Source organism: Phocoena phocoena, chromosome 4 (genome assembly GCF_963924675.1).
Source record: "Phocoena phocoena chromosome 4, mPhoPho1.1, whole genome shotgun sequence".
NCBI lineage: Eukaryota > Metazoa > Chordata > Mammalia > Artiodactyla > Phocoenidae > Phocoena > Phocoena phocoena.
The window spans coordinates 75,437,662-75,463,914 of NC_089222.1; the positions used below are offsets into that span (position 1 = coordinate 75,437,662).

General features: G+C 48.3%; 1 protein-coding gene across 1 annotated transcript in view; it reads left to right on the forward strand.

The window, feature by feature from the left end:
- The window catches only part of SLC12A8 (solute carrier family 12 member 8), a 113,369-nt gene that overhangs the window by 48,003 nt on the left and 39,113 nt on the right, over positions 1-26,253 (forward strand). The window contains 2 exon segments of the mRNA XM_065875847.1: positions 10,553-10,666; positions 25,525-25,612. Coding sequence (XP_065731919.1) covers positions 10,553-10,666; positions 25,525-25,612 — 202 coding nt within the window.

The following is a 26,253-nucleotide window of genomic DNA, read 5'->3' on the forward strand; positions in this document are numbered from 1 at the left end:
CGAGGTCAGTGCGGGAGGTTTCCGAGCTTGCGGCAGAAGGGGCCCCAAGCCTGCGCACCATCTAATTTATTTGTCCCTCCAGTCCCAGACCTAATGCTTACTGGGGGCTGGGCCACGCAAATTCATCGTCAGGGACGTGTCCTGAAGAAATAGAGAGCCCTCTGCCACAGGCTGCCCAACCCAGGCGCACGGGAACCCAGAGCCCAGGCTGGCACCAGGCAGCAGGGCAGCCCCTAGAATACCTTCCTGGGGATTGCATTTGCCAGTGAATGTCTGGGCCCCATAGAGAGTTGACAAGTGGCTGTAACTGTTGGCCCAGTTTGAAAGATTGCATCATACCACAGTTGTCAGAGCCATGGCTTTGGACTCAGACCCCTGTGTTCAAATTCCGGCTCAGCTATAACTCATTGTATGGACTTGGTCAACTTTCTGACCGCTCTCCTCAGTTCTGAAAAGCAGGTAATAATGCCTACTTTACTGGGTTGTCAGAGCATAAAATAGTATATGTAAGAGGCCTAGAGTCATAGCTGGCACCAAGTGGGTGCTTAATAAATAATTATTATCATTATCATTGTTTATCCTGGAAGAATAGGTCTCTGGAGGTCCCTGGGTTATACTACAAGGCAGTGCTTCTCAAACTTCAAGATCTGGGGATCTTGTAACGATGAAGGTTTCAGTTCCACGGGTGGGGGCTGGGGGAGGGGAGAGCTGAGGTTCTGCAGGTCTAACAAGCTCTCAGGTGATGCTGATGCTGACGCTGCTGGCCCAAGACCAGGTAGGGCCCCATCGTCCAAGTCCCCTAGAGGAGCGGCCCGGCCTGCTTTCTCTTTGCACTTGCCGAGGGCAGCCCAGGGTAGCCCAGAGTAAAGGCACACTCATTCCAGGCCAGCTCTTATTAAGCAGGACCGGTGTTAAACTGGGGTCTGGGGTCCCAGTGACCAGGAAAGTATTGAAAGCAGGACCGTGTCAAAAACAAGACTGGGACAACCTCACCCTTGACTTTGCTGAGGTTTTCCGTGGGATCTGGGCATGGTTGATATTGAGAAACCACAGTCTGTGCTTCTGGACAGCTCTGCCTTAAAGGCCCACAACCCCAACCTGTGACCCCTGTGACCCCTGAATAAAATCCTGTAAGTTCTAGAAGTCAACAAAGGGGGTTGTGATTTCCACTTGAACTCCTGAGAACATGGTGCTTTCTGCCCAGTTCCAGCAGGGAGGAGTCTTGTGTGGTCAGATGGCTCGCTGGGGGTGCCCACTCACCTTGCAGTGGCCAAGAGCTGAAGCGTCCGTCATCTGAGGAGGCAGCTTGCTTTGGCGGGAGCATCAGAGTCTGAGACTAGGACTAGTCTGTACCTGTGGCTTTGTTCCTCCCTCTCTGATCGGCCTTAGCCAGGAAGCTCCCTTTATCCTCTATTCCACACCTGCAAAGCAGAGAGGAGCCCAGGAGAAACAAGGATGCTGGAGGTGGTCCCTGCAGGGGGTACTGTGGAAAGAAATGGCTTGTGTTTGTTTTTTTTTAATGACAAAATATGTATAACATTAAAAAAAAAACCACCTTCAGGCGTGCAATTAAGTGTCATTAACTCCATTCACCATGTTGTACAACCATCATAACTGTCTGCCTCTAAAACATTTTCATCACCCCAAACAAAAACTGTCTATGGACCAATAACTCCCCGTTCCTCCCCTTAGCCCCAGATAACCTCTGTTCTGTTTTCTGTCTCTGTGAATATGCCTATTTCAGATATTTCATATGAATGGATCACACAGTATTTGTCCTTTTCTGTTTTTTTCACTTAGCATGCTTTCGAGATTCATCTGTGTCGTAGCAAGTGTCAATACTTCGTTCCTTTCAATGGCTGAAGAGTACTCTATGTATGGATAGACCACATGCTGTTTATCCACTCATCTGTTGATGGACACTTGGGTTGTTTCCATTATTTATTAAGAAAGTATTAAATTTTTTGCTTACCTCCTGGGTCTAGGCAATGGAGACACACCAAGAAATAAGACAGTACAGTTCCTACCCTGACCTGGCAGGTTAGCAGGCAGTGGCAACAGAGACCTGAGTGCCATTGCAGGGCACACGTTGGAGGGAGCTTGGCCACACTGGGTTCTGGTCTTGCCTGACCAGCTGCTGACTGTGTGGCATGGGCTTCTCCTTTTTCGGACCTCAGCCTTCCCAGGTGTAAAATGGACTTGAGACCAAAGACCGCGGTGGCATTACCATTCTATAGTCATGTGATACTGAATCTTCTGCCGTGGGTTCTAAGAGAGCGTCTGCTGCATTTCTCTCTTGGGTAGGGCTTGGGTTCGGGGAGAACTGCCCTTGGCTGCAGAGCTGGGGCACGTGGAGTCTGAATACTTCCAGCGTGGTGCTGGACAGGAGGGTGGCCCTGCTTGCATAACCACGTCGATGCTGACTGCCCCTTGCAGGGGGCCCCTTGTCCTCCCACCCCCTTCTCAGCTGCCTGCCTGGAGACGGTGTCCAGGCAACAGTGGGGCTGAGGCGTGACTCCCAGGTCGGAACTCTGGGCCCCCATGGAGGCCGGAGCTGTGGGGGTGGGCAGCCGACTTGGGGGGACCCCCAGTTGGGTTAGATTTGGGGGGTGTAAGGGTGTGTGTGGGGTTTAAGTAGGATGGGAGTTGGGATGCCAGAGGCAGGGACGGCCAGAAGGAGTAAATGGTGACTGGGAGGAACCCACAGCCTGGGTGGAGACTTCCTGTCAAAACAGCCACTTATCCTGGCGGGAGAGTGCATTCCTTTCCCCCAGGAGATAAGAAGGCCAGATTTTTTCCTTTCTCAGGGCTCCTTTGAGCTGAGAGCAGTGTCGGGCAGCCCACTGGGGGCTCCGTGGGCGGGGGGCTAGGGGCTCTGCAGTCCCTTCCGTCTGGCCTCAGCCTGACCAGCTGGGCTCCTGGCTCCCCTCCCAGACTCCCTGCAGCCTTGGGTGAGCACGGACCCCGGCGGCAGCGGCAGCCAAGGGTTGAATCCAGTCTCCTCTCTGTGCTTCAGCTTCCTTACCTAAACAATGCACTACTTCATGGGGTGGTTGTGAGCAAATATATATAATGCACTTGCTCAGCGTTTGTGGCAATCCCGGTTTTTATCGTGAGATACCTCTTTGTTTCTTGGGTCCAGGTGAGCTGCGAGTTCCTTAACGTTCTGGGGCATTTGGCAGTCCTTTGCTCGGTCGGCCTTCCCAGGTGAAAAGTCTCATCTCGTCTCAACTTGCTGACCCCAAGGCCATTATAAAAAAAAAGTTTGGTTAAGCATTTAAAATAGAGCCCATGTCAGAGGATGGAACAATTTCTTGGATGTTTGTTAGAAATCCTCCCTTTTCCAAGTGAGAAATCCTTTTCTCAGAACGAACTCCAGGACTGCCCGTCCTAGATTGTAGGGGTTGGCAGGAGCTTCTCTTCTTACTGGAAACTTTCAGCCATCCCCTCCCAAGGGGGCTGCCCTGACATCCCCCCAACCCAGGCCCTTCATCCCCTGGGTTACCTAGCCCTGGGGGCTTTTCCGGCTGTTCCCACCAGCCAGTTGTCCCGGAGGGTGGAGGCCTTCCCCGGGGGCCTCTGGACAGGCCCAACCCCACTTCACACTTCCCTTCTAGCCACTGCTAGAATGCCCGGCCTTCCCTCTGTGTATTTTCTCTCTGGGTGGGGGCCTGGGAGCTGGAAACCCTGCTCACATCCTCTCTCCACCCTCTCTTTGGAGGACCAAACTCACTAGGGCTGAAGCCAGAGAGGGGGTTGTGGTCTGGGGAAGGCTCCCAGCTCACTGCCCAGAAGTCCTGTGGGGAAGGAAATCCGAGCTGAGGGCGGGGGCCTTGGGAGCCTCTTCTGAACCTATCATTATTGACCCTTCCATCCCTTTCCATTGACAGTCGAAGTCAATACAGGCTGATCCAGTTCAATTTCAGAATATTTCTGTGGAGCACCTGTAGTAGACCAGGACGGTTACGACCCAGTTCAATGGGAGAATCCAGCAAATGGGGACTTGGTGTTTTGCGGACTCCAAATGGGACTCTAAGCTGGGGCTACTTTCCCACTTTCAGCTCTCAAGCCTTTTGAGTAGCTGGCTTCTATCAGTTCCCTCCGTTGTTAAAATGGACCGATGAATTAGACCAGGAAGCTTTCCGTGTCCGCACTAACGGAGGGCGCGCCTGACTGTAATAATGTAAGGCCTAGTGGCAGGACTTGTAATTCATAATTGCTCTGTTTCATTAACAGATGAAAAATGTGGCAATGACCTTGTCTCACAGTCTGGAGCACACATTGTATCCACAGCCACAGAGAAAGGGAAGGGGTAGCAGGGAGGTAGGGGGCAGCACCGACAAGCTTTGGAAGCTAGTTTGGGATTTTCCATCTGCCGCTAGAAATCAATGGTGTATTTGGACAATGTTCCCCGAGTCTTGAGAATGGGCTTCTGGCAGGCAACTTTCAGAATGAGAAGGGTTCTGAAAAACAACTTAATACCTGCTACTGGGAGCGTGATCTACATCACCTGGGTGCCCACTGAGATTGCAGCATCTCGGGCCCATCCCAGATGGACAGTCAGAATTTGCAGCGAGTCCGTGGAAGAACCAGGGCGTGAACCCAGGTGTCGTGAGTCTTGGTCCTGTCACCGTTCGCCCCTTCCTCCCAGAGATCTTCCGGGCCTCGTGCTCCACCCCAAGGAGGAGGAGAATAGCCTGGGCTTCTCCTAAATCTATGCTCTTCAAGCTCAGGTTTGGGCACACCCTTCTTATGACTGAGGCTGCCTCACCCACTGCAGCTCCCAGACCTGACACCAAAGCCCAGGGGAGGAAAGGTCCACGGACCAGCCCAGGCCGCCGGGGTTTGCCGGGCCTAACTGCCCATCTGTGTCCACCTCAGACCGTCTGGGGTTGGGCCGTGTCTGAGTAAGCATAGGGACGGCGCGGGCAGGAGCTCTGTGAGGGCCTTGGTGACAGGATGGGGCCCGGACACGCCTTTCTTTCCTCGTCACTGACCTCTCTATGTCAGGCCATTTCAGATGTGTTGTCCCTCCCCCAAACTGCGGGTCTCCGTCCCTGTGAGGCAGAGTCCTGGAGCAGCCCAGGCAGTGCCAGGTGCTGGGCATACCATCCGGGTCCCAGGCGGGCTCCACTGTGCAGGAGACCCTCCGGAGGGGCCTTGTGTCCGGGGCGAGGCTTGGCCCTCGCACAAGGCACCCAATGCGCGTTTCCCTTGCTGCACACCCTACTGTACTTCCTGCTTCTCTGGGGATCCTCCTCCGGCCGGCTCGCTGGCCTTCTCTTGCCCTCCCCACCCCCAGGCGTTGTTTTGGTGTGTGTGTCCCTTCCCAGAACCTCGGCCTCTCCTTTCCTTTTCCTTGCAGGGCTGCTCTTCCTGTGATCTCCCGGGGTCTGGGCGGCGTGCCCCTCCCTGCCTTCCTCTCTCTTTCTATTCCTGGTTGGACCAGCCTCTCTCATTGTCGTTCCCAGGAAAGGGCTGTCTCGCTGGGCGAGGGGTGGGGGGACCCGAGCCAAGAAGAAAGCCGGGCCAGAAGCCCCCGCCTCGCCGGACCCGCAGCTCACGGAGGGGTGGCAGGGCCCACAGTGTCAGTGTCATTTTTAGCAGTCTCACTTTCTAAGTTAGTCAGCGGCCATAATCCGACACCCACACGTGGGGGCCGATGACTTCCTGCTGCCTCTTCTAATTTCAGCAGACCCCAGAGGCAGGGCGGCACGGGTGGGAAGCCACAGGGGCCACACGGAGCTTCCCAGAAGCCACCCTACCAGAGGGCGTGGGGCCCGGCCCCGAGGGAGCTGTGCTCTGTAGCAACTTGTGACCCAGGCTGGCCCCTTTGGCCCAGTCGTGGTAGGCACAGACACCCTGGACCCTGCAGAACCACAGGCGCCCTGGTGGCATCCCAAGAAGCCGTGTTATCCGAATGCTGAGGAGGAAGGTCACGCCTTCAAGTATCTTCCCTCAGCCTGTTCTTGCCTGGTTTTTGTTGTGATTCGTTTTCTCTTTCCTCACTCTGTTCTGTCTTTGTTCTTCCTAAAAGCTCATAGTTCACATGGGACCAAAGTATTTGTTTCTGTGGGTACAGAGACAGATGTTCAGGTCAAACCCCGATACAGTCACGTGCAGCAGCAGCAGACACTGGGCACCCCAGGCCTCTCAGAGTCGGGAGGCATCAGCTGAGAGCACCCCAGCCCCTCATGTTACCAGCAGAGCTGCTGAAAGGCCCACAGAGGCAGACTCATGCTCTAGAAATCTCTGGGGAAACAACTCAGGATGAATTCCAGGGAGACGGTATGGTCTATGGAAAATTAACCTCAGACAGACCTGGGATCGAGGGTGGGCTCTGCTTCTTCCCAGCTGTGCACACAGCCCCTCAGTGTGGCATTCCATAGGGAGACACCCTGTTGGCCCCCCACAGGTGGAGAAGGGGAGATGCCATGATCTCTGGTGGCGTTTTGCGGGGTTGAAGGAAACCTGGGCTGTATGTGTGTCTCTGTGAGGGAGGGTAGTGCTAGGGACCTGGAGACTGGCCTTCTGGGGGAGAGGCAAGGGCTGTGATACAGGCAGGTCTGCTGTGTGACCTTGGACAAGATTCTTCACCTTCGTGAGCTTGGTTTTCTCACCTTTGATCTTGCAGGGTGGTTGTGAGGATCGAGGATGATGTAAATTAGTTGGCGCCCAGTGACCGGCAAGTATGAGGTGCTCAATAAACGGCCACTGGTGATTATGTTCAGAATAGAAGTGCCCGGGATGTCCCTGGGGGACCTGCGCTGTCCCCATGCACACAGAGACTCCTCGTTGCTTGGCACTGACTGCAGCAGGAAACATTGACCTCTGTTCACCCCGAGGCAGGGCGTGGTGTTGCTCAGGGCTTGGGAGGGCGTAGGTGCCTGCAGGGCATGTCAGAAGTCTCAGGTACAGAGGCAGCCCCTGGAGTAGAGGTCCTGAACCTCAGGGTCCATTCCCCCCACAGAGGCTTCAGGGAACCCCCAAATGGTACGCAAAATGGGCATTCATCAGCTTCTCAAACAGGGCCATGACTAGAAGAATTAGGGACCTTAGTTCAGCAAATCAGACAGCAAGACCCACTGTGAGAGGCCACGGCAGATGGGTCTGCTCTGCCCTGCAACGCTGGGCATGGCCAGCTGACCTCGCCCCATGCCTCAAGTACAAGCCAGCCAGAGACATCAGTGTCTGACCTGGACACCCGCTCTGCAGAAGCTTGAGATCCAGCTGGACCACTGGTTAAGGGTCTGGGCGAGAGACTGGAGCCCCGGGAGTCAGGGCGAAGGCCAGTGGGCCAAGCCTCTGGCGGGGCTGGATCAGGACTGGGGAGCCTGACGTGAGGCGGGGTGTCAGGTGGGTGGAAGTCTTAAGGGCCCGGGAAGGTAGGGGCAGAGGAAATGAGGTAGGTCCACCACATGAGCCTAGGGCTCCTTCTCATCCATTGGAATGTGGCACATGTGAAGGGTGGGCACTAGGGTCCTCCCCTGCTTGAGTGGGCTTGGTCAGAAAGGTCAGAAAGTCCTTAAGGTCAGAAAGTAAAACAATCTCTCTAGGCCTTGAATTCCAGTTTGAAGAAAATCGCTGCAGGATCTTACCTCAGAACCTATTCAGAGACCTCAGGCTGTGGGCTGTAGGTGTTCCCTCTCTCTCTTTTGCTCAATTTCTTTCTTTTTTTGCCCCTAATTTTACTTGCCTTTATGTTTTTCTCATAAGCCACTGAAATCATTTTGAAAAGCAGGGAGAGGATAAATGGAAAGAAAAAAAAAGAAATGAATTTGTTTATAGAAAAGCTATCTGGAGAAAGTAGGCTTTCAGTTGTGGGATGTTTTGTTTTCTAAAAGATTTTAATTTTTGATAATTTGACTATGCTCATTAAAGACAGGTGGAAAATTTGTAAACATAAAAAAAGAAAGAAAAAGAAGTCCAAAATTGCATTATACGAACAGCCACAATTAGTATTTTGGTATGCTTCCTTTTCCTACATATATACATTAAAACTTTTTTTTGTATTCATCCTATAAATGGTATCCAGTTTTCTTACTGAACATATATCATATATAACATGGACAGTTTTCTTTGGCACTAAAAAGTCTTTCTTTAAATGTTTGAAATTTATTTTATTTATCTTGGTTGCGCTGGGTCTTAGCTGCAGCAGGCAGGCTCCTTAGTTGCGGCATGTGAACTCTTAGCTGCGGCATGCATGTGGGATCTAGTTCCCTGACCAGGGATCGAACCCGCATCTCCTGCCTTGGGAGGCAGATTCTTAACCACTGTGCCACCAGGGAAGTCCCTAAAAAGTCTTTTTAAGCATTTAAAATACCTCAGGCTTCCAGAGTTAGACATTTAGACACCCCCCTGCCCCATTTACACTATTATAAATAACTCATTGACAAACATCTTTGTCCATAAAATTCTTTCCAAAGTTAAGGTTATTTCCTTGAGAACAGCTCAGAACTGGACTTGAGGGGAGAGGGCTGGGGCCAGCAGCAGTTGTCAGTGTGAGCGTGTGCTTGCGAATGTGTGAGGGCTGCCATTGCAGTGGCCCTGCAGAGAATGGACCCCACCCCCATCCCCGAGTGAGCCCAGTGACTCATTCCCTCACTCTGTGGATCTTGGTGGTGGTATGGAGGGAGAGAGAAGGCTTTCCAGTGACTCATCTGTGGTGCCTGCAATCCCTCTGACCCTTCAGGCTGACCAGGGCCAAGCCCTTCAGGCCTGGTGACCAAATACCCGCCCATGTCAGGGCAGCCTCGGGACGGCGGAGATCAATGGAGCCTGATGAAGTGTTTGTGTCCCGCACGGCCGGCCTGCCCAGCACGCAGCCCTGCGCTCAAATGTGCTCAGGCCTGTGCATCATCCAGCCTGGCCGAGCTCCCTTCCAAGGCAGGCTGGGCTGGTTTTCTCCTCAGAAAGTCTAGTCAGCAGGGTCAGCCAGCGGATAAACTAAAGTTAACTTAGCTATTATTGCTGTTTTGTTAATGAGGGGAGGACCGGCTGTGAAGATGCCAAACCATTCGGAAATGTTGCACAGTCCTTGGGATTTAAAGTTCAGGAGAAAGAGAGCAGTCAACAATGATTTTAAGTCCTGACTGGACTCCCCAGGGTCCCTTGTACTTCACTGAGCTTTCATTTTACTATTGTTTTTTTTTGAAAAATACTTTTCCTATGAAGATATGAATCTTGGAAGCTGTGAGAAGTGCTGGCACTATGATTGGACTCATCAGGGAGACGGCGCTCTTTTGTGGATGGAAGGTCAGGGTGAAGTTAAGCCCCGAGGGCGATGGAGGACAGGCTGGCAGGAGACGGTCACCGCAGCCCTGGGGGTCAGCTACGGCATGACTGACGGCTGAGAACTCATCCTACGTAGCTGTGGGGTTGGAGGGAAAAGGAGCAGGACCCGGTTCTCTTGGACTGGAGTTCACGGGAACAAACCAACTCATTCTCCAAAGGCAGAGGCTGGATATGCTGGGTGTCCCTGAGCCCAAGGACACTTGACTTGTATTTTAAAATTCCACAGCCCACTAACATATCCACAGGTGCTGTTCAAGGTGACCTCCTTTGACAAAAAAGCAAAGTGTCTGTAGGACTGAAACCTCTTGAAAACTTTCACTTAAGGCAATGTAAAAAGTGTTTAACATGCTTTGAAAAACTCATATCTGAGATGTTCCAGCTCTAAAGTAGTCTGTGAACCAGTCAGACTGAACGCACGGCATCAAAAGATCCAAGAGTAAGATTCTTTTGGTGTGACCCATATTGGCACCCTGCGTGCTGTGTGGCAGGCACAGTGGTGACCCTGGGGGACAGAGGTGTTTTAAGACCGGATCTCTAGCCCCAAGCAGTCTGGTTGGGGAAAGACCTAATGTGGCTAGTCATGGAGGGCACTTAGGAGAAGGGTTCTGATCAGGGAGCTCATGTAAAGCCCAGAGGAAGCAGAGCTTGAGTTGGGCTTGAAGAGTGAGTACCATGTTGATGCTCAGAGATATGGGGGAAGGGTCTGGAAGCAGGGGACACAGTGCTGGGTATTAGTGGCGTTCTTGGACAGAGTCATCTGCGTCACTGCTGGGGAGAGGAAAAGGCAAAGGACGGATAGGAAACGGTGGGCTGTTGCCAGGCTGTGGAGGGCTTTCGCACCCAGCTTAAGGAGCTTGGTCTTTATTCTGTAGCTAGTGGGGATCCGTGGGAAGGTTTTTGAGCAGGGAGGTAACTTAAACGTTTTAAATCAGAAGCAAACACGTCAATACATACTCATTGAAAGATTTCAGCTGTATAAGCAAAACAATACAAATGCTACCCTTCCTAGAGGTAACTACTGTTCTTCTTCATCTCATTTTATTTGCCTATATCCGTAGATACAGATACATAAAAATCAAGCCCCAGAAGTGGGAAGGAAGATGGTTCTGCCATCTTCTGTTTTCCCTCCCTGCTCCCCACCCCCAGTCACACCTACCTTTTGCTATTTAAAGTTACATAAGCGAGGACTGTAATCTAGGGAAGCCTGCGCTATATATCTTGTCACTTGCTCATTTGGCTTTCCTTTGCTTTATTTCAGAACATGGTTTTATTGGGTATTCACCAGAACTGCTGCAGAACATCACTCTACCAGACTACAGCCCCGGCGAGTCCTTTTTCACTGTCTTTGGGGCGTTCTTCCCAGCAGCTGCAGGTATTGGCGTTGGCATTCTTTTTCACTCTCACGTTAGGGGTGTAAGTAAATGCTTGGTTCCCAAAACTCAGTATCATAATTGACCTGCATGTGCTCTTAGGATATATATATATCTGACTTTATCGATGACTTTAGCTTTAACTAAAAATCTGTTACTTTATTTTTTTAATGTTTTTTTTTTTTTTTTTTTGCGGTACGCGGGCCTCTCACTGTTGTGGCCTCTCCCGTTGTGGAGCACAGGCTCAGGACGCGCAGGCTCAGCGGCCATGGCTCATGGGCCCAGCCGCTCCGCGGCATGTGGGATCTTCCTGGACCGGGGCACAAACCCGTGTCCCCTGCATCGGCAGGCAGACTCTCAACCACTGCGCCACCAGGGAAGCCCAAAATCTGTTATTTTAACAGAGAGTTTACTTGTTCATAATTCCTGAAAGCCCCCAACACGATTTAATCCTCCTTACCCCTTATACTCATATGTTGATACCTCTTGGCCAAGTTAATAGAGAGGATGTATTTCTCTTAGGGCTGAGCAGGATGGATTCCTCAACAGGACAAGCTGCTCTTTCCACCTTGGAAAGAGTGCAGCCTGGTCTAGAAACTCCCCTTCCCCTAACCCAGCCCATGTGCCTTCTCCCAGGGGGGCAGAGAAATGCTATTGTCCTCTTATAACACTGGGTGTGGGTGAAACCAGGATCCCCATGGGCAATGACTGAGTCTCCTTCCCCTCCCTTTCCTGCTTTCTGCTCTACAGTGGCTGCAGGAGTCTTCCACAGTGGAGGTGCCTGTAGAACTCTTGTCACCTGCTCAGGGCCCTAGCCTAGAAGGCAGTAAGCTAATATGTTTACCAAATGCTCCATAAGAAATAACTGTTTGTGAGGGACTGGGTTTGTTCCCAGGACACAGACTGAGCAAAACATTTCATTCTCGATCAAGGCAGTGTCAATGCCCTGGAGTGTGGCTGATTTTGTCTCCTTTTTCTCCTCCCTCTGCCTTCCTCCATAGAGAAAGGAGGAAAAGCTACTAGATTGTTGAAAATTTTTAAAACTGTCCATATCGAATGTGGGCAAGGATTCAGAGAAACTGGAACTCGCATACACTGCTGATGGGAATGTAAAATGGCACAACCATTTTGGAAGATGGTTTGACAGTTTCTTAAAAACCAAACATAGACCATTCCACTTCTAGTTATCTACTACCGAGAAACAAAAACGTGTATCCATATGAAGACTTGTACATGAAAGTTCAAAGCAACTTAATTTGTAATAGTCCCAAACTGGAAACAACTCAAATATTCATCAACAGGTGAATGGAGAGACAAATTATGGTATCACCCTGCAGTATAAAACTACTCAGCAATTAGAAAAAATGAACTATTGATAACCTATGACAACATAGGTGAATCTCAAAATAATTATACTGTGTGAAGTCAGACAAAAACGAGTACCTTTTTTTTTTTAAACCCCACATTTGTTTATTTATTTATTTTTGGCTGTGTTGGGCCTTCGTTTCTGTGCGAGGGCTTTCTCTAGTTGTGGCAAGCGGGGGCCACTCTTCATCGCGGTGCGCGGGCCTCTCACTATCACGGCCTCTCTTGTTGCGGAGCACAGGCTCCAGACGCGCAGGCTCAGTAGTTGTGGCTCACGGGCCCAGTCGCTCCGCGGCATGTGGGATCTTCCCAGACCAGGGCTCGAACCCATGTCCCCTGCATTAGGGGGAAGGCAGATTCTCAACCACTGCGCCACCAGGGAAGCCCAAGTACCTTTTTTAAAAGGTTAAAAGTATATAAAAATCCATTTATATAAAATTCTAGAAAATGCAAACTATAGTAACAGAAAGCAGGTCAGTGAATGTCTGGGAATGGAGGTGAGGGGAGCAGGAGGGAGGGCAAGCAGATTTCGGGCGATGAAAAAAGTGTGTTTCTGACCATGGTGATGATCTCACAGATGTGCTCATGTCAAACTTTTCAGATTGTTACACTTTAAACGTGCAGCTTATTGTATATTAGTTATACCTCAGTAAAACTGTTAAAATGAAAAAGAAATATTAATGACTTCAATCACCTTTAACAACTTTCCTGAACCCCACTGCTCCCTCTAGCAGCGGCCCCCTTTCTGTCCTCGGCACAGCCACCCACCAGTCTTTGCCCTCCCGACTCCGTTTGCCTGCCTCCTGCTCGTCCACTCTCTCCTTTTGCAATTCCAGGCCTGTCTCTCCAGTGAAATGATTCTTTCCAAAGTCATCAGTGGCTTCTGCGTCACTCAGTTCAATGGGCATTTGCAATCCCTCAGTGTGTTCGACCTCTCGGCTGCGTCCCACTTTCTCCTTCTTTTCTCGTGCCTTATTCTCCTCGTCTCTCTCCCGCCTCTCTGACCTGCTTTCTAGGGGCATCCTCTTCTGCCTGCCCATTAAAGGTTGGTTTTCTTCAGCCCGTGCCTAGGCCCCCTCTCTTCTTTCTCTACTGTTTCCCTTGGGATCGCATCCATGTCCATTGTTCAGGGACCACACACAAAGCTGACGACTCCCAGATTTACACCCCCAGCCCAGACTTCTCTAAGCTTCATGTCATATATTCAAGTGCCTACGTGACATCTTCTCTTGGTATCTCAGACCCAGCATGTTCAGAACCCAACCCATCCCACCTACCCCCCAATTGGTTCTTCTCTACTCCTGAGCTCAGGAATGGCACCTGCATCTCCCCAATTGCTCAAGCTGCTAATGGGGGTTACTCCGGACTCCTTCTTCTTCCTTACCAGTACCCTCCAAGTTCTGTCAGTCTTACCTCCTAAACTTACCTGCCTTTACCTCCTGCTTCTCTCCATCTCTACCACCTGACCACACTGGTCCAAGCTTCATCCCTTACCTGGTTAATTGCGGTGGCTCTGACCTGTCCCCTCTTGAGGCTTGGTCACAGGTTTGAGGCTGGAGCTAGGCCTTGGTAGTGGCAGGTAGAATCCTGTTCTACAAATCCAGGTATGCCAGAAATAGTGCATTTCTTTCACCTTAATGAAATGGAAAGAGAGTCAGTCTCTGACTCTAAGCCTTCATTCTGCCAGGATGACAAAACTGTTGTCAGTCATTCATCATGCCTCCGCCTTGCCCTGTCATTCTGTTTCAGGGTCTCAGGGTCTTACCAAGTACCAAGGCATGTTAGGCGGCCTTGGCTATTCATCACCTGTGCACAGAGCCAGGCCCTCCTATTGTCCTATCTGCAGATCCCTTCAGGTTTATGCCCTCTGCTGCTTCTGAGCCACTTTTGGGGACTGGAAATCTGCTGAGCCTGGGAACCCTATGCTTAGAGTCTGTGTACTTCTCAGACCCTCCTTTCTGTGGTCTTGCTGGATGCCCACCAGTGCTGCCAGGGAGTAGGCCCCAGGTCCCCGTTGTTCCAGATCCTGTGGGCCTTTCTCTTCCTGCCCCAGCTCGAGGGGCAGTCTTCTGTTCTAATATGGGCGGGGGACACTGCTGTCCAGGGCCAGCTTCGTGGGCATGGATTTATGCATTCACACTGGGCCCCAGGCTTGGAAGGGCCGCATACTTGGTTTAATGCTTTGCTGTTGCTAAAATTCTTAATAATTTTTGAACACTGAACCCTACATTTTTATTTGTGCTGGGCCCTGCAAACTGTGTAGCAAATTGGTTTTGTCCCCGCATGCTCTCCCCAGGCTTTCTGCAGCTTTTTTTCTGCTTCCTCAATCCTCGGAAATCTCCTAAGGGCTCAGGCCTTTGAGAAACAGAACCCAAAACAGTGTGCAGGCAAATCCTACTTCTCCCCTGCTGCATATTTCCTCCAAGGCAATAAAATAAAGGTCAGGTTCCTTTTGAATGGACAGAAAAGGAAAGGGGAAAATAAAAAAGAGGAAGAATTTTAAAAGTTAACATCTGAAAATATCCTCTGGCCCCTCCCACTCCCCACCCCCCTCCCCCGATCTTCATCCCCCTCCTGCCTCCCACCTGAGTGTTTGTTTCCTTAGGCCTGGCAGTGAGTCCTGATGCCAAGTCAAAAGCCCATGCTTGCAGGCGCCAGGTTAGCAGTTCCACCTGAGGCAGGCCTGTGGGCCTTCGAGGCAGGCAGGACCTCCAGGAGGCTGCCTCAGGCACGTGACTCTGCCGGGCCCGCTCCGTGCTGCTCCCTTGGCTTCCCTCCTTTGCCTCTCCAGCCCCTGCATCTTGTCAGAGAGGGGATGCCTGGTGTGAGAGAGGGGCAGGGGTGGCTAGCCTCCCCTCTGGTACTTCTCCCTCCGTTAAGGAATTAGCAGTGGCTCGAGGTTGGAAGATGCCACCCAGGGGCCCAGAATTTGAGCTGGACTAACATTTGAGATCAGCTAGTCCAGCGACTCGCTACTTTTCGTCTTTGAATCCATATTCATTTTTGATAATCACTAAAAACCTCACTACCCTGGAAATTCTGACGTGCCCCGCTGGATGAGAGAGGGGTATCTTGGTCCTTTCTCCGAGAAGGATTGCTACCTAAGGATATTAGCCAAGCTTCTTTATTTTCTGTGGTTTAAATTACGAAAATATTGTTTTGTAATATTCCAAATATAACATTATAATATTGAACAAACTGTCTACACAGGTCTCTTTAACCCCACCCCTCTTAGGGCATGTGCTTTACTGTCCCTCCCATCCCCCCCTGGCCCAGCCAGGTTGAGAATCACTGATCTGATCCTTTGTTTGACCAACTGGGAAAGGAGGAGCACAGAGGAGTTTATGAAGGATTGAGGAAGGTCACCCAGCTTTAGTGACCGGAGTTGGGCCACCATCGCTCTGTGGAGGGTTGCCTTTCCTGGCTCGCTCTCTTTTGCAGGGGCCCCAGTGTAAACACAGTAGGCAGGACCGGCAATTTGTATCACTTGGCTTTCCCCTGGCAGATGTTCCATTAAGCTATGAAAAGCATGGATGATTGGCAGTTTCCATGGTGATGGATTTGCCAAGGCTCAGCTCTGGGTGAGTCATGGCTGGGGCGCCCTCCAACGCCATCCTTTTCTGGAACAAGAGAACCTCTAGGCTGTAGAGAGGGGAGAGGAGTTTGGAAGAACAAACACTTTCCGGTTCCCCCACCCTGCATCCTCATCTCTGGCCAGCAGCATGTTGTTTAGGTTACTTTAGAGATTTTATCCCAAGGGCAGGAGACATCCTAGGAAGAGCAGCTGAAGCCTAGGTTTCGGTGGCTCCTCTGGATGTATGACGCGAGGTCTCCTGTCCGTCCTCCTCACTGCACTCCACCACACCCTGTGGTGATGGCTGCAGGGTGGGGCTGGGGCCTTGGAGTAGACTCTGCCTGTGCTTTGTTTCTCACAGCACTCTCCTTCTCCGAGCTACACCACCAAACATCTCTCCCTACAGGGTTTTCACAGACACACATAGGCAGCCACTCTGGGGATCCAGGACCACAATACATGGAGGAACTAGGAAATGGAAATTCACTGGGAATAATACCATTGTGTGCAGTCATGTAACCCCTGTTCCCAAATCTCAGGCTCTTACTGGAAGGGATAAGGGCCTCTTGTGGTTGACCACACCCAGCATAAAAATGTAGCAGGGAAACCAGCAGCCTTTGCCAGAACATCCAGGTTACCTCCGTGGTCAAGAGCCCTGCTGTTTCTGTGACGTCCTTTGACCTCCCTCGGCCTGATTCTACACCCCCCGCCCCACCACCACACACACACCCCGAGAAGCTCTGGAGTCTGCTGTGCTGGCCCCCTGGGTTGGCAGGCTCTCTCCGGGACCCTTAGCTCTGGGCATCAGTGCTGGGCCTGCCTCCAGCCTACATCCCCCCTCCCGGGGTATCCCCAGGTCTCTTCCTAAGTTATGTGTCTGTGGGTGAGAGAACAGGGACCTGCTCGGCCACAACCGGGTCCTGTTTTAAGGAAGAGAGCCCCAAGTAAGGACACCCTGAAGATGGGGCTCACCCTGCTGCATTCTGATGGACTTGTGAGCAGGAACAGGAGAAAAAGAAGCTTTATAATGATTATACGTGTTTATTTTTGTAGTTTCATTTATAGAATTAATGTATAATTTTTTCAGAATTATTACAATATCTATAATAATTATTATCATTACAATAGCCTACACTATCAGGCAGTGTGCTGAGCACTTGACAGTCTTTTATTTAAACCTCACCATGGCTCCACTGCTTCTATCAGATGCAGATTTACCATGAAGCTAATGAAGCCCGGGCTTCAGGGTCCCTCGCTTGTGTGACCTCCTTCTAAAGCCCCACTCCTAATTTCATATTCATAATTTTGTATTTTTTTTTTAAGTTTTAGGCCCCACAGACCCTGTATCCTTCCATAGGTTCTATTATTAATCCATTTTACAGATGAGGAAACAAAGACACAGAGAGGTGATTTCCCAAGGTCACCTGACAGAAGTGGTGAGCCCCATTGCTTCCCGTGTGCTTTGGAGAGGATGCTGGAAGCGAGGACACATGTTTGTCTGGCGCTGCCCCTGACCCAGAAGCCAACAAATCTTGCTGGAGTCCCAGCGTTTGAAAGTCCCGTTATTCGACACTGTCTCAGCAGCATCTCTAAGGCATCGAGAGGGTGGGGTGCTGACAAGTGCTGTCTCCAAGAATAGAGCAAAGAGGGAATGAAAGATTCCCACCAGAACAGCTAAATCAACAAACCAGTCAGGTATGGAGAAGGAGTGGGGTTTTGGAAATCAGGTGGAAGGTAAGGAGAGGCAGCCAGAGTCCTTTGGAACCCAAGGGAGTTGTGAGTGAGGGACAGAACCCATCTGCCCCCAGTGGACATTTATTTAGCACCTTCCAGGTGACAGGCACCGTGCTAGGCACCTTATAAATGTTCTTTCCAACTTTACGACAGTACTGCGAGGTAAATAATCTTATCCCCATTTGCAGGTGAGGAGACCAAGGCTCAGAGCCACGCTGCCTCCAAATAACAACAGAAGGTGGCAGATAAGGTTAAGTCACTTTAGTGCGTGGATATTCTACCTTAGTGAAAAAGAAAAAGAAATTTATGAACTTAAAAAAGAAAAAAAAATAGGCAGCCGAGAAACAAGCTCTAAATGGAAAGAGAAAATCGAAGTTTTCTAAGGTCACAGATTTGGATCAAGAAGCTCCCAGGAGGAAGCTTGGAAGTTCCTTAAGAAAGAGTAAGTGGTCCTTTAATGACCAACTAACAGAAACCAGAAAAGCCTAGAGAAAACGTTTAGACTTTTTTTTTCCTTACGAATTCTAATTTTCAGGATCAAAAAAGAAACTAGGGTGGGAGTGGGATTGTGATAATAGGCAACAGGTGAAGACTTTGATCTCTGTGCGCCATGGTTGATGAAGGGGGTGGTGAGAAAAAGATGACCGCTATTTCGCAGATGCCGGTAAGTGGTTAATTGACATTTATACTGGTTATTTTAATCAAGAGCTGATTTTAGAGATGTCTAAGGGGTCAGTTCCTCTCCTGGCCATCCATGTCTGTTGTCACAGACATCTGAGCCAGGGCACCAAGCCCCAGTTCACCTGGTGCCACCTACCCAAACGATAAGCACCATGGCAATGCTCAGGAAGGTCTGGATGGCGCTGGAGGTTTAGCTTCCTCAACCCGAGCTGGTAAAGCGATGGGCAATACCATCACCCTCACATGTTAAAGCTGAGACAGTGAAGATGTGCCAAAAGGCCTTAGGACTAGGGTGGAAGAGCAAGTCAGAAGGCTTTACCCATATGAAGGAAGCTGTTTCCTAAGTTACATGGTAACAAGGTGCAGCCCATATCATCATCCTGATACAGGGCGAGGACTGCTTCCTGGAACTGGCTGTTCAAGACAAACGAGGAGGGGAAATGCCCTGGACCAGGACAGACTAGTGATTCAGAACTGGTGACAGAAGTTCCTGTGAGTAAACTGATGCTGATTTTAATTAAGTTCAGCACTCTTGTGGGGGGGGGTCACCCCAAATTAATCATGCAGTTACACTGTTTTAAAAAGAAAAATCCAAAAAAAGCAGGGATGTTAGAAAGAAATGGAGAGACTGTATGATGTGGAGGAAATAACACTGACTTGAGATCAGGAAACCTGAAGATGAGTTCTGCTGGTTCTGCAAGCAACCAGCTTGAAAACATGTGCAAAATCACCTCCCCTCTTTGGGACTCGGTTTCCTCATCTGTAAAATAAAAGGCTGGAGTCAGTGATCTCTAGGACACCTTCCAGCTTTAAGAATCATTGATTCTCAATAGCCACTTTAAAGAATTTTAGGAAGCCTGCCAAGAAGAGTGTAAAGATCAAATAGGAATTCCAAAATGGACACGTGGTGTTTTCCAAACTGTGCTCCATGGAACACTAACAGTGAATAAAGGGTTTCATTTTTTTGAAAAGTGTTCAATGTCAAATAAGTTTTGGGAAATACTGTGTGCTACATTTCTCTTTTTAGAGATGGACAATGAAAACCAGCATGTTATATGGTAAGTCCAGCAGCAAGAATCTCTCTAATCTTGTTTAATGTTTTCCCAACGTTCCCCCCACCCACCCACCATGGAACCTTTTTGTTTTAGTGCCATATTTGTAAATATCTCTGGGAAATAATATCTGTTCTACTGCACGCCCCCACCCTAAATCTAGCTCTAACATTAATAATAGTATTTTGAAATCGCACCAGAAGCAGAAAGGAAGCAAACTAGGGAATCTCTATTATAGTTGACAAGCGTGGGTGAAAAAATATGAAATCAAAATAATTTTTCTAAATCTAACTGGCAAACAAGACATTTATAGTCCACTAGAACTAGAGATCATCTGCTCAAGAGTCGTGTAGTCGTGCAAGGGCAAAATTCTGGGAGCCACAGTGTGCAAAAAAATCTAACAGGTGTGCCCGGAACACCCACGGGAGTCACCCTGAGGCTTCCTGTCTGGAGTGCAAGGTGCCGCCGTTTCCTTGTCTCTGGGGTTTTTTGTGTATAGTACTGACTCCTTATTTTCGGGCTTCTCTGTTTTGTCTCAGAAGCCCACTTCCTGGTTGTCTGTGTCTGACCCATTTCTGAGGGTGGCCTGTGTCAGTGTCAGCTGTTTCTGCTCCCACTGACCAGGATCCCCATGTACCCCACAGCAGGCCAGCTAGTGGGACCTCTAATCAGGGGCCAGGTCATTGACTGTGGAAGGGATTGTGGTGGGGAGAAGAAAAGGGCGTTTGTATGTTATGCATACAGAACCTGTTTGGAAGCAGGAAGCCATTAGGATTAATCAGTCACTTTCCTAGACAGAAGCATCTATAGGAATGGAGTTCTTGTGGGTCCTCATTTCTTAACTTTTGTAAATGCTGTGAAAGAAGGAGTACAGAATGACACGACAAACTATAGGAGGTACTAAAATGGCAAAGAGTAAATAGCAGTGTGTAATCTCAAAAAGCTGAATGAATAGAATTGCATAAAATTGCCTGGGGCTTGGGGGGCAGAATGAGGTCACTGCAGATGGTGGAAGCAATGTGGCCAGGCAGGTGAAACACCAGTAAACCTGGGGACAGGTGAGAACCTTGGAAAACGGTCAGAATTTGGGAGGTCCAGAAAGGGATGGTGTTAATGATTGAAGTTAGTGGGGCCTGGGAATCAGGTAAACATGGAGATCCGGCCGGGGTTGGTCTTGGTACCAGATTGTCTGGTAGCAAGCAGCGGGGCGCTAGCCCTCAAGCAGAGCCTCGGTGACGGGACGTGGTCCCAGGAGCGCTGGTCAGAGGAAGGCAGGTCCTGGGCATTCCTCTTCTGATCCAAATAAGACTTGCACGTGATAAAAAAAAAAACAGTGCAGAGGTGCCTGTAACATAAAGCAGTAGTCTCTCATCCCCCTACTGCCACCACTCAAAGAGCCCCTCCATGGGGGCAACCATTTTTAATACTTTGGGAGCTAACTACATTACCAAGCGATATGCCTATACCTGTAACCTGATTGATTAATCAAAGTCCAGATGTAATTTATTGACTCCACGCTAAGAAATAGAGAAGGTTTAGCTCACTTACATGTTCCTCCATCCACTTCCCAATTTTTGATAGTTATATTTTAATATTTAGTTCTTTTTTGATTGCCTTTATAACTTTAAATAATACTCTTAAATCTCTGTTATCAATTCTAGGCTACATCCCTTCACACCTTATTGTTGGTATGGGAAATTAATATTCTGTGTTGTGTTTTAGGATTAATGTGTTAGGGTCATATTTATTTTATGTGTAAAATATTTTTACAAGGAATGCTTTAGTAATCTTAAGGGAATCCCTAATTTTAAGGGAATCTGAATAATCCTTTTATATTTGTGTTTTAGAGCAATATTAGGGAAGCTATAAGTAGATTATTAGCAGGTGAATGGGCAAAATCTCATGAAAGCTGTAGTTTACAACTTGAAGTGAACACAGTTTCACTCAAACACACACTCTACTAAAAATTTTTTTTTGTCTTAAGATTGCAAGTCAAAAGGCTTTGGAACTTCAAAGACAAGCTTCAGTATTCTTGGAAATTTCTTGCTCATTTTAGCAAACACTCAGAAACTCCCCTTTATGATGGCAAGATACAGAATAAGTTACAGCATTAACTTAAAATTTATTGCAACTGGTATATAAATATTTGCTAGCTGTTTCCTTATTGACCTAACAAATTTAATGGCTAACTCACCTTTCAGGTTTTCTTATTAAACGAATCGAAGCTTCTAACATTCAAGCCAGTCCTGAGTGAAGGTCATGGGACTTTTGTTTCCCACACTACTACAACAAAAATATAAGTGCCTTTTCTCTTCCCTCTACTTCTCTTCCCTCTTTTCATTTCCAAATAGCCATTAGCTATAGCTTTACTTTCATTTCATCAAGGTAGGTAATATTTGTATTCTACTTTGTAGCTATAGTTAAGTCCTCTGTGCTACGTCTATAGGTCAATCTTAAAAGTTAAAAAGCAATAAACGTATATACTACTATGACTATGTAGCTGATCACTGAAGACCAAAGTGGTGGGCTAGAATCCATTTCCTTTACTGCTATTCTGATGTGGTCCTTGTGTCATTTAGGGGAGAATGTTCTGAGTATCACGGCCAAATGGGTTAATTTAAAAAAATTTTATTAGTTGTTTAAAATCATGTCATATTTTAGTTTGCTTCAGGTTTAAGTGTTGACTTTCTTGTTCACTTTTCCTAGAGTTTCAATGAGCTTTTTTTTCTTGTTGCCAAAATATGCAGTCAGCGTATTCTTAAAATAATTCATACTCTGTCCATTGTGTTGAATCCAGCTCCCATCCAGAGGCATCCCTACTGGGGCCTCCATTCTTCTGCCTCAATCCCTACTGGTTTCTCTGCTGTACAACGGTTGTTCTGGGACTTATAAATTCCTGAGTTATTATCACTGCTTTCTGAATCATGTGTTTTTCTCCTTCACAGTTTATATCCTCATTTTGCTGGAGTACTTGCTTTAGTATCTTCCTCAGAAACCATATGTGGGGACTTCCCTGGTGGCGCAGTGGTTAAGAATCCACCTGCCAATGCAGGGGACACGTGTTCGATCCCTGGACCGGAAAGATCCCATGTGCCACGGAGCAACTAAGCCCGTGCGCCACAACTACTGAGCCTGTGCTCTAGAGCCCATGCTCAGCAACAAGAGAAGCCACCGCAACGAGAAGCTCACGCACCACAGCGAAGAGTAGGCCACGCTTGCTGCAACTAGAAAAAGCCCGTGCACAGCAACGAAGACCCAACGAAGCCAAAAATTAATTAATTAATTTAAAAAAGAAAGAAACCACATGTGGGAGGTAAATTTTCTAAGTCCTTGTTAGCTTAACTTTACTTTTTTCTTTTGCGGTACGCGGACCTCTCACTGCTGTGGCCTCTCTGGTTGCGGAGCACAGGCTCCGGACATGCAGGCTCAGCGGCCATGGCTCACAGGCCTAGCCGCTCCGCGGCACGTGGGATCTTCCCAGCCTGGGGCACGAACCCGTGTCTCCTGCAGTGGCAGGCGGACTCTCAACCACTGCGCCACCAGGGAAGCCGGCTTAATTTTACTTTCACTTAACTGGTAATCTGGCTGAGCCCTTGTTAGCTTAACTTTACTTTCGCTTAACTGGTAATCTGGCTGAAACTCTAGTTTCAAAATAGCTTTTCCTCAGAATTTAAATATCAGTGCTCCATTGTTTTGTAGAATTCATGGCTGCTGATGAGAAGTTTGATGCCAGTCTAATTTTTGTTCCTTTGTAAGTGTTCAGTTTTTAATCTTTGGAAATAGGATTTCTCCTGAAATTGCACAATGATGCATTTAGGTGTGGACATTTTTGTTGTTGTTTACTTTATGGGATATTTCAACATAGAGACTTTTGTCTGCCTCAATTTGAAGACATTTATTTCTATTGCTACCTGGTTATTTTCTTTTATTTTCTCTGTTCTCTCTTTCTGGACCTCCTGTTAGTTGGATGTTGTAACTCCAAGATTTCTCCTCTATTTCTCCTATTCTTTGCTCAAAATTTCTACCCCTTTATTTTTCTGTTCTAAATTCTGGGGTATTAACTTAACTTTATCTTCTAGATCTTCCACTGCATTTTTTGTTTTAGTGATCATGTTTTTAATTTCCAAAACTTTTTTCTTGTTCTTAGATTATTTTTTTGTTTTTCATAGCATCTCACTTTATAGGTAGAATATTCTTCTTGGATGTGTCTGGGGCCACTTATTAGTGTTTTCTTCAAAATTCTCTTCTGTGTCCTGATTTATATGTTTCTTCCAGCCCAGGTTGTTCTGTTTTTATCATGCATGTATTTGTGTATTTGTTGCTGGGTTTTGTTACACACTTGGCGATCTTTGGTTGCTGGTGTGGATCCCCTGCTATAGTGTATGTGGGTCTGTCTCCCTGATGGGGTTCCTCCTTCATGGGAGAGCTGACTGCAGCACATTTGTGGGTGTGGCTGGCTCTTGAGGAGGGCCTCATTTGGGGCGTGAACATCCACACTAGCGGCCCTGGTTTTCCTTGGGCAGTTTATTTAGATCTTCTAGAGAAACATTCCAAGGCTTTCTTTTCCTTCCCTTTTATTCTGTATCATTTTCTATGTTGCAGACATTTGTAGAAACTTTTCATCGACTTAAGGCTCCCCCTCCTAATCCTCTTTGCTTAGAGGCATGTATCCATTTTCCCCCTTAACTACCCTTTTAATAGGATCTTGGGAGGGAGGGGAATGAGAAGAAAGAAAACGTGCCTAACATGCTATTTTAAACAAAAAGACCTTTAAGAATTACTTTTCCCTTATTTCAAAATGATCACTATAGAAAATTAAGAAAGTAGAGATAGACAATAAAATAGAAAATGATCTGTTTTTCCATCACCTAGCAATAACATTGTTAAGATTTTGAAACATGTTCTAGTTCCTTTTTCGTTTTTCTACACATCTATTTATCTGTTTTTTTTTCTTTTACAACAGTAGCATCATACCATATGTCCTGCTTTAGAATGTGCCTCTGAAATTGAAACGATAGCTTTGAAATCTCTTTTCATGTCACAGCGTATCCCTGACAGTAATGGTGACCTGGTATTTATTGAAAGATGTATCATCACATATTTAGCCAATCCTCTATTTTTAGACATTAGGTTGTTTATAATTTTCACTATTATAAACAAGCATTTATAACATTTTTGGATAAATCTTTACTCATATCCTTGACTGTTTACTTAGGATACAACCCTAGTAGTGGAATTGCTGGGTCAAAGTTTATGCAGGTCCCCGCCTTGGTCCAACATTCACAGTACTCTTTGAAATAGCTCCGCTTTAACTTTCTGGGCCCAAACTTTCACTTCACTCCACTGCACTTGAGTTCCCTCAAGCATTATAGCAAGGGCGTTAAGAGTACAATTTTTGGAATCGCACAGACCAGGGTTGAATCTTAGCTTTGCCACTTACTAAATGTGTGTGGGCTATTTTAATTAACCTCTTTGAGCACTAGTTTCCTTTTCTATAAAATAGGGGAAATAATTCTACTTTTCTGATGTGGTTGTTGTGAGGATTAAACGAGATAAAAAATGCATGAAGAGTGCTTAACACAGGCTCTGTCAGGTTCAAAGGGTTCATAAATCTGTAATGACGGGGTTAGACCCATTCCTCTCCCTAAGCCCTTGCAAATCTTCCTTCAAGTCCACGTTCAAGATGCACCCACTCCTGTGGGCTGGTAGAGCACATCTGGGCTGGACCCACATGTGATGTTCAGAGCACATTGTCTTGTTGGTTTCCTGTGTGTGTGTGTTTGGACTGAAGTGATGTCCTCACCATCCCGCACTGTGCTGTTCCTCCTTATTGTGACTGACTGACTGCTTTTCATGCGTGTTCATGGGGAATAGAGTCCATGATGAAAAGGAGCTTGCCGCTCAGTGTTGGTAGCATCGGGATGGTTCTTCGGAGTTTGTTTAGAGCCCTTTGGCGGCTCAGGAGCTTTGAACATGGTAGCTGGCTCTGAATATTGGTTGAGAGCTGCCCCTGGCACCCCTGAACGCCAGTGTAGTCTGTGGGCAGCAGAGGAAGGGGACTCTGCTGAGCAGGCAGTGGTGGGCACTTTGCTAAGGCGGAGCCTCTCCTGGATGTTGTCCATCTGGAAAGCAGAGCTCAGAGCTCAGCATGTGGCCTTGGGACCTTTGTGTGGCCTGCCAGACGTCTCCCTGGCCCTCATTACTTTGCACTGGGCCATAAGATGCTTTTGAAGCCAATAGGGCTTTCCTCCCGAACTCACCCAACCCACAAAGGTCCCTTTCATGCCTCGAGGATGCCTCCCCAGTTGCCAGGGGAGATTGAGAAGTACAGTTTGCAGAGCTGCATATGGGAGGGCTTTGCCCTGGGATCCCTTCCAGGAGAGGGCCCCGAGGAGGGGCAGATGATTCGTGGAGTATGCAGCTCTCCCTTCTCTCCCATCTGGGTGTCTTTCAGGAGTCATGGCCGGCTTCAACATGGGGGGCGACCTCAGGGAGCCTGCTGCCAGCATCCCCCTGGGCTCCCTAGCAGCTGTTGGCATCTCGTAAGTTCCCCTGGTGGCAATCAGCTGGAGAGAGGGAGAGAGAACCCCAGGCAAAAGAGGGGATTGCTCCTTTAGTTCTAAGAGTGCCCCGACTGTGACCTATCTATTCTATATTCCAATCCTCCTTTTAACACTCAGCCAGCTGGAAAATTCACGTCTGGTGGGTTCAGACGATTGCCCTTTGCTACCCGCTGCCTGGGAATGCAGCAAGGAGGAGGGTTGTTAACCAAGATGAAATCCTTTCTTTCCTTTTTCCTCAGACTCCTGTCCCTCCCCCTCCCCCACCCCCATTTTGAACTTGGGCATTTTGTAACCGTTGAGTTTCCAGGGTCATTGCAGGGACTATAAAGAGGAAGAATTTTGCCGTCAGACAGACTACGATTTACATCCCAGCCCAGCCGCTGGTTGGCTGTGTGACTTCAGGCAATTTACTTAACTTTCTGAGCTTCCTTTTTCTTCTCTGTAAAATGGAGGTAATGAGAACATGGGTGCCCCATAGATTGTGGAGGAGATGCTGCGTGTAACAGCACGTAGTAGGAGCTCAGAGGCTGACTCTCCTCTTCCCCCAGCTCGCCTCCCTGGCACTGCCCCAAGGCTGTCAGGCGTCCCTATTTTAGTTCGCACTCTGCCACCCACGCAAA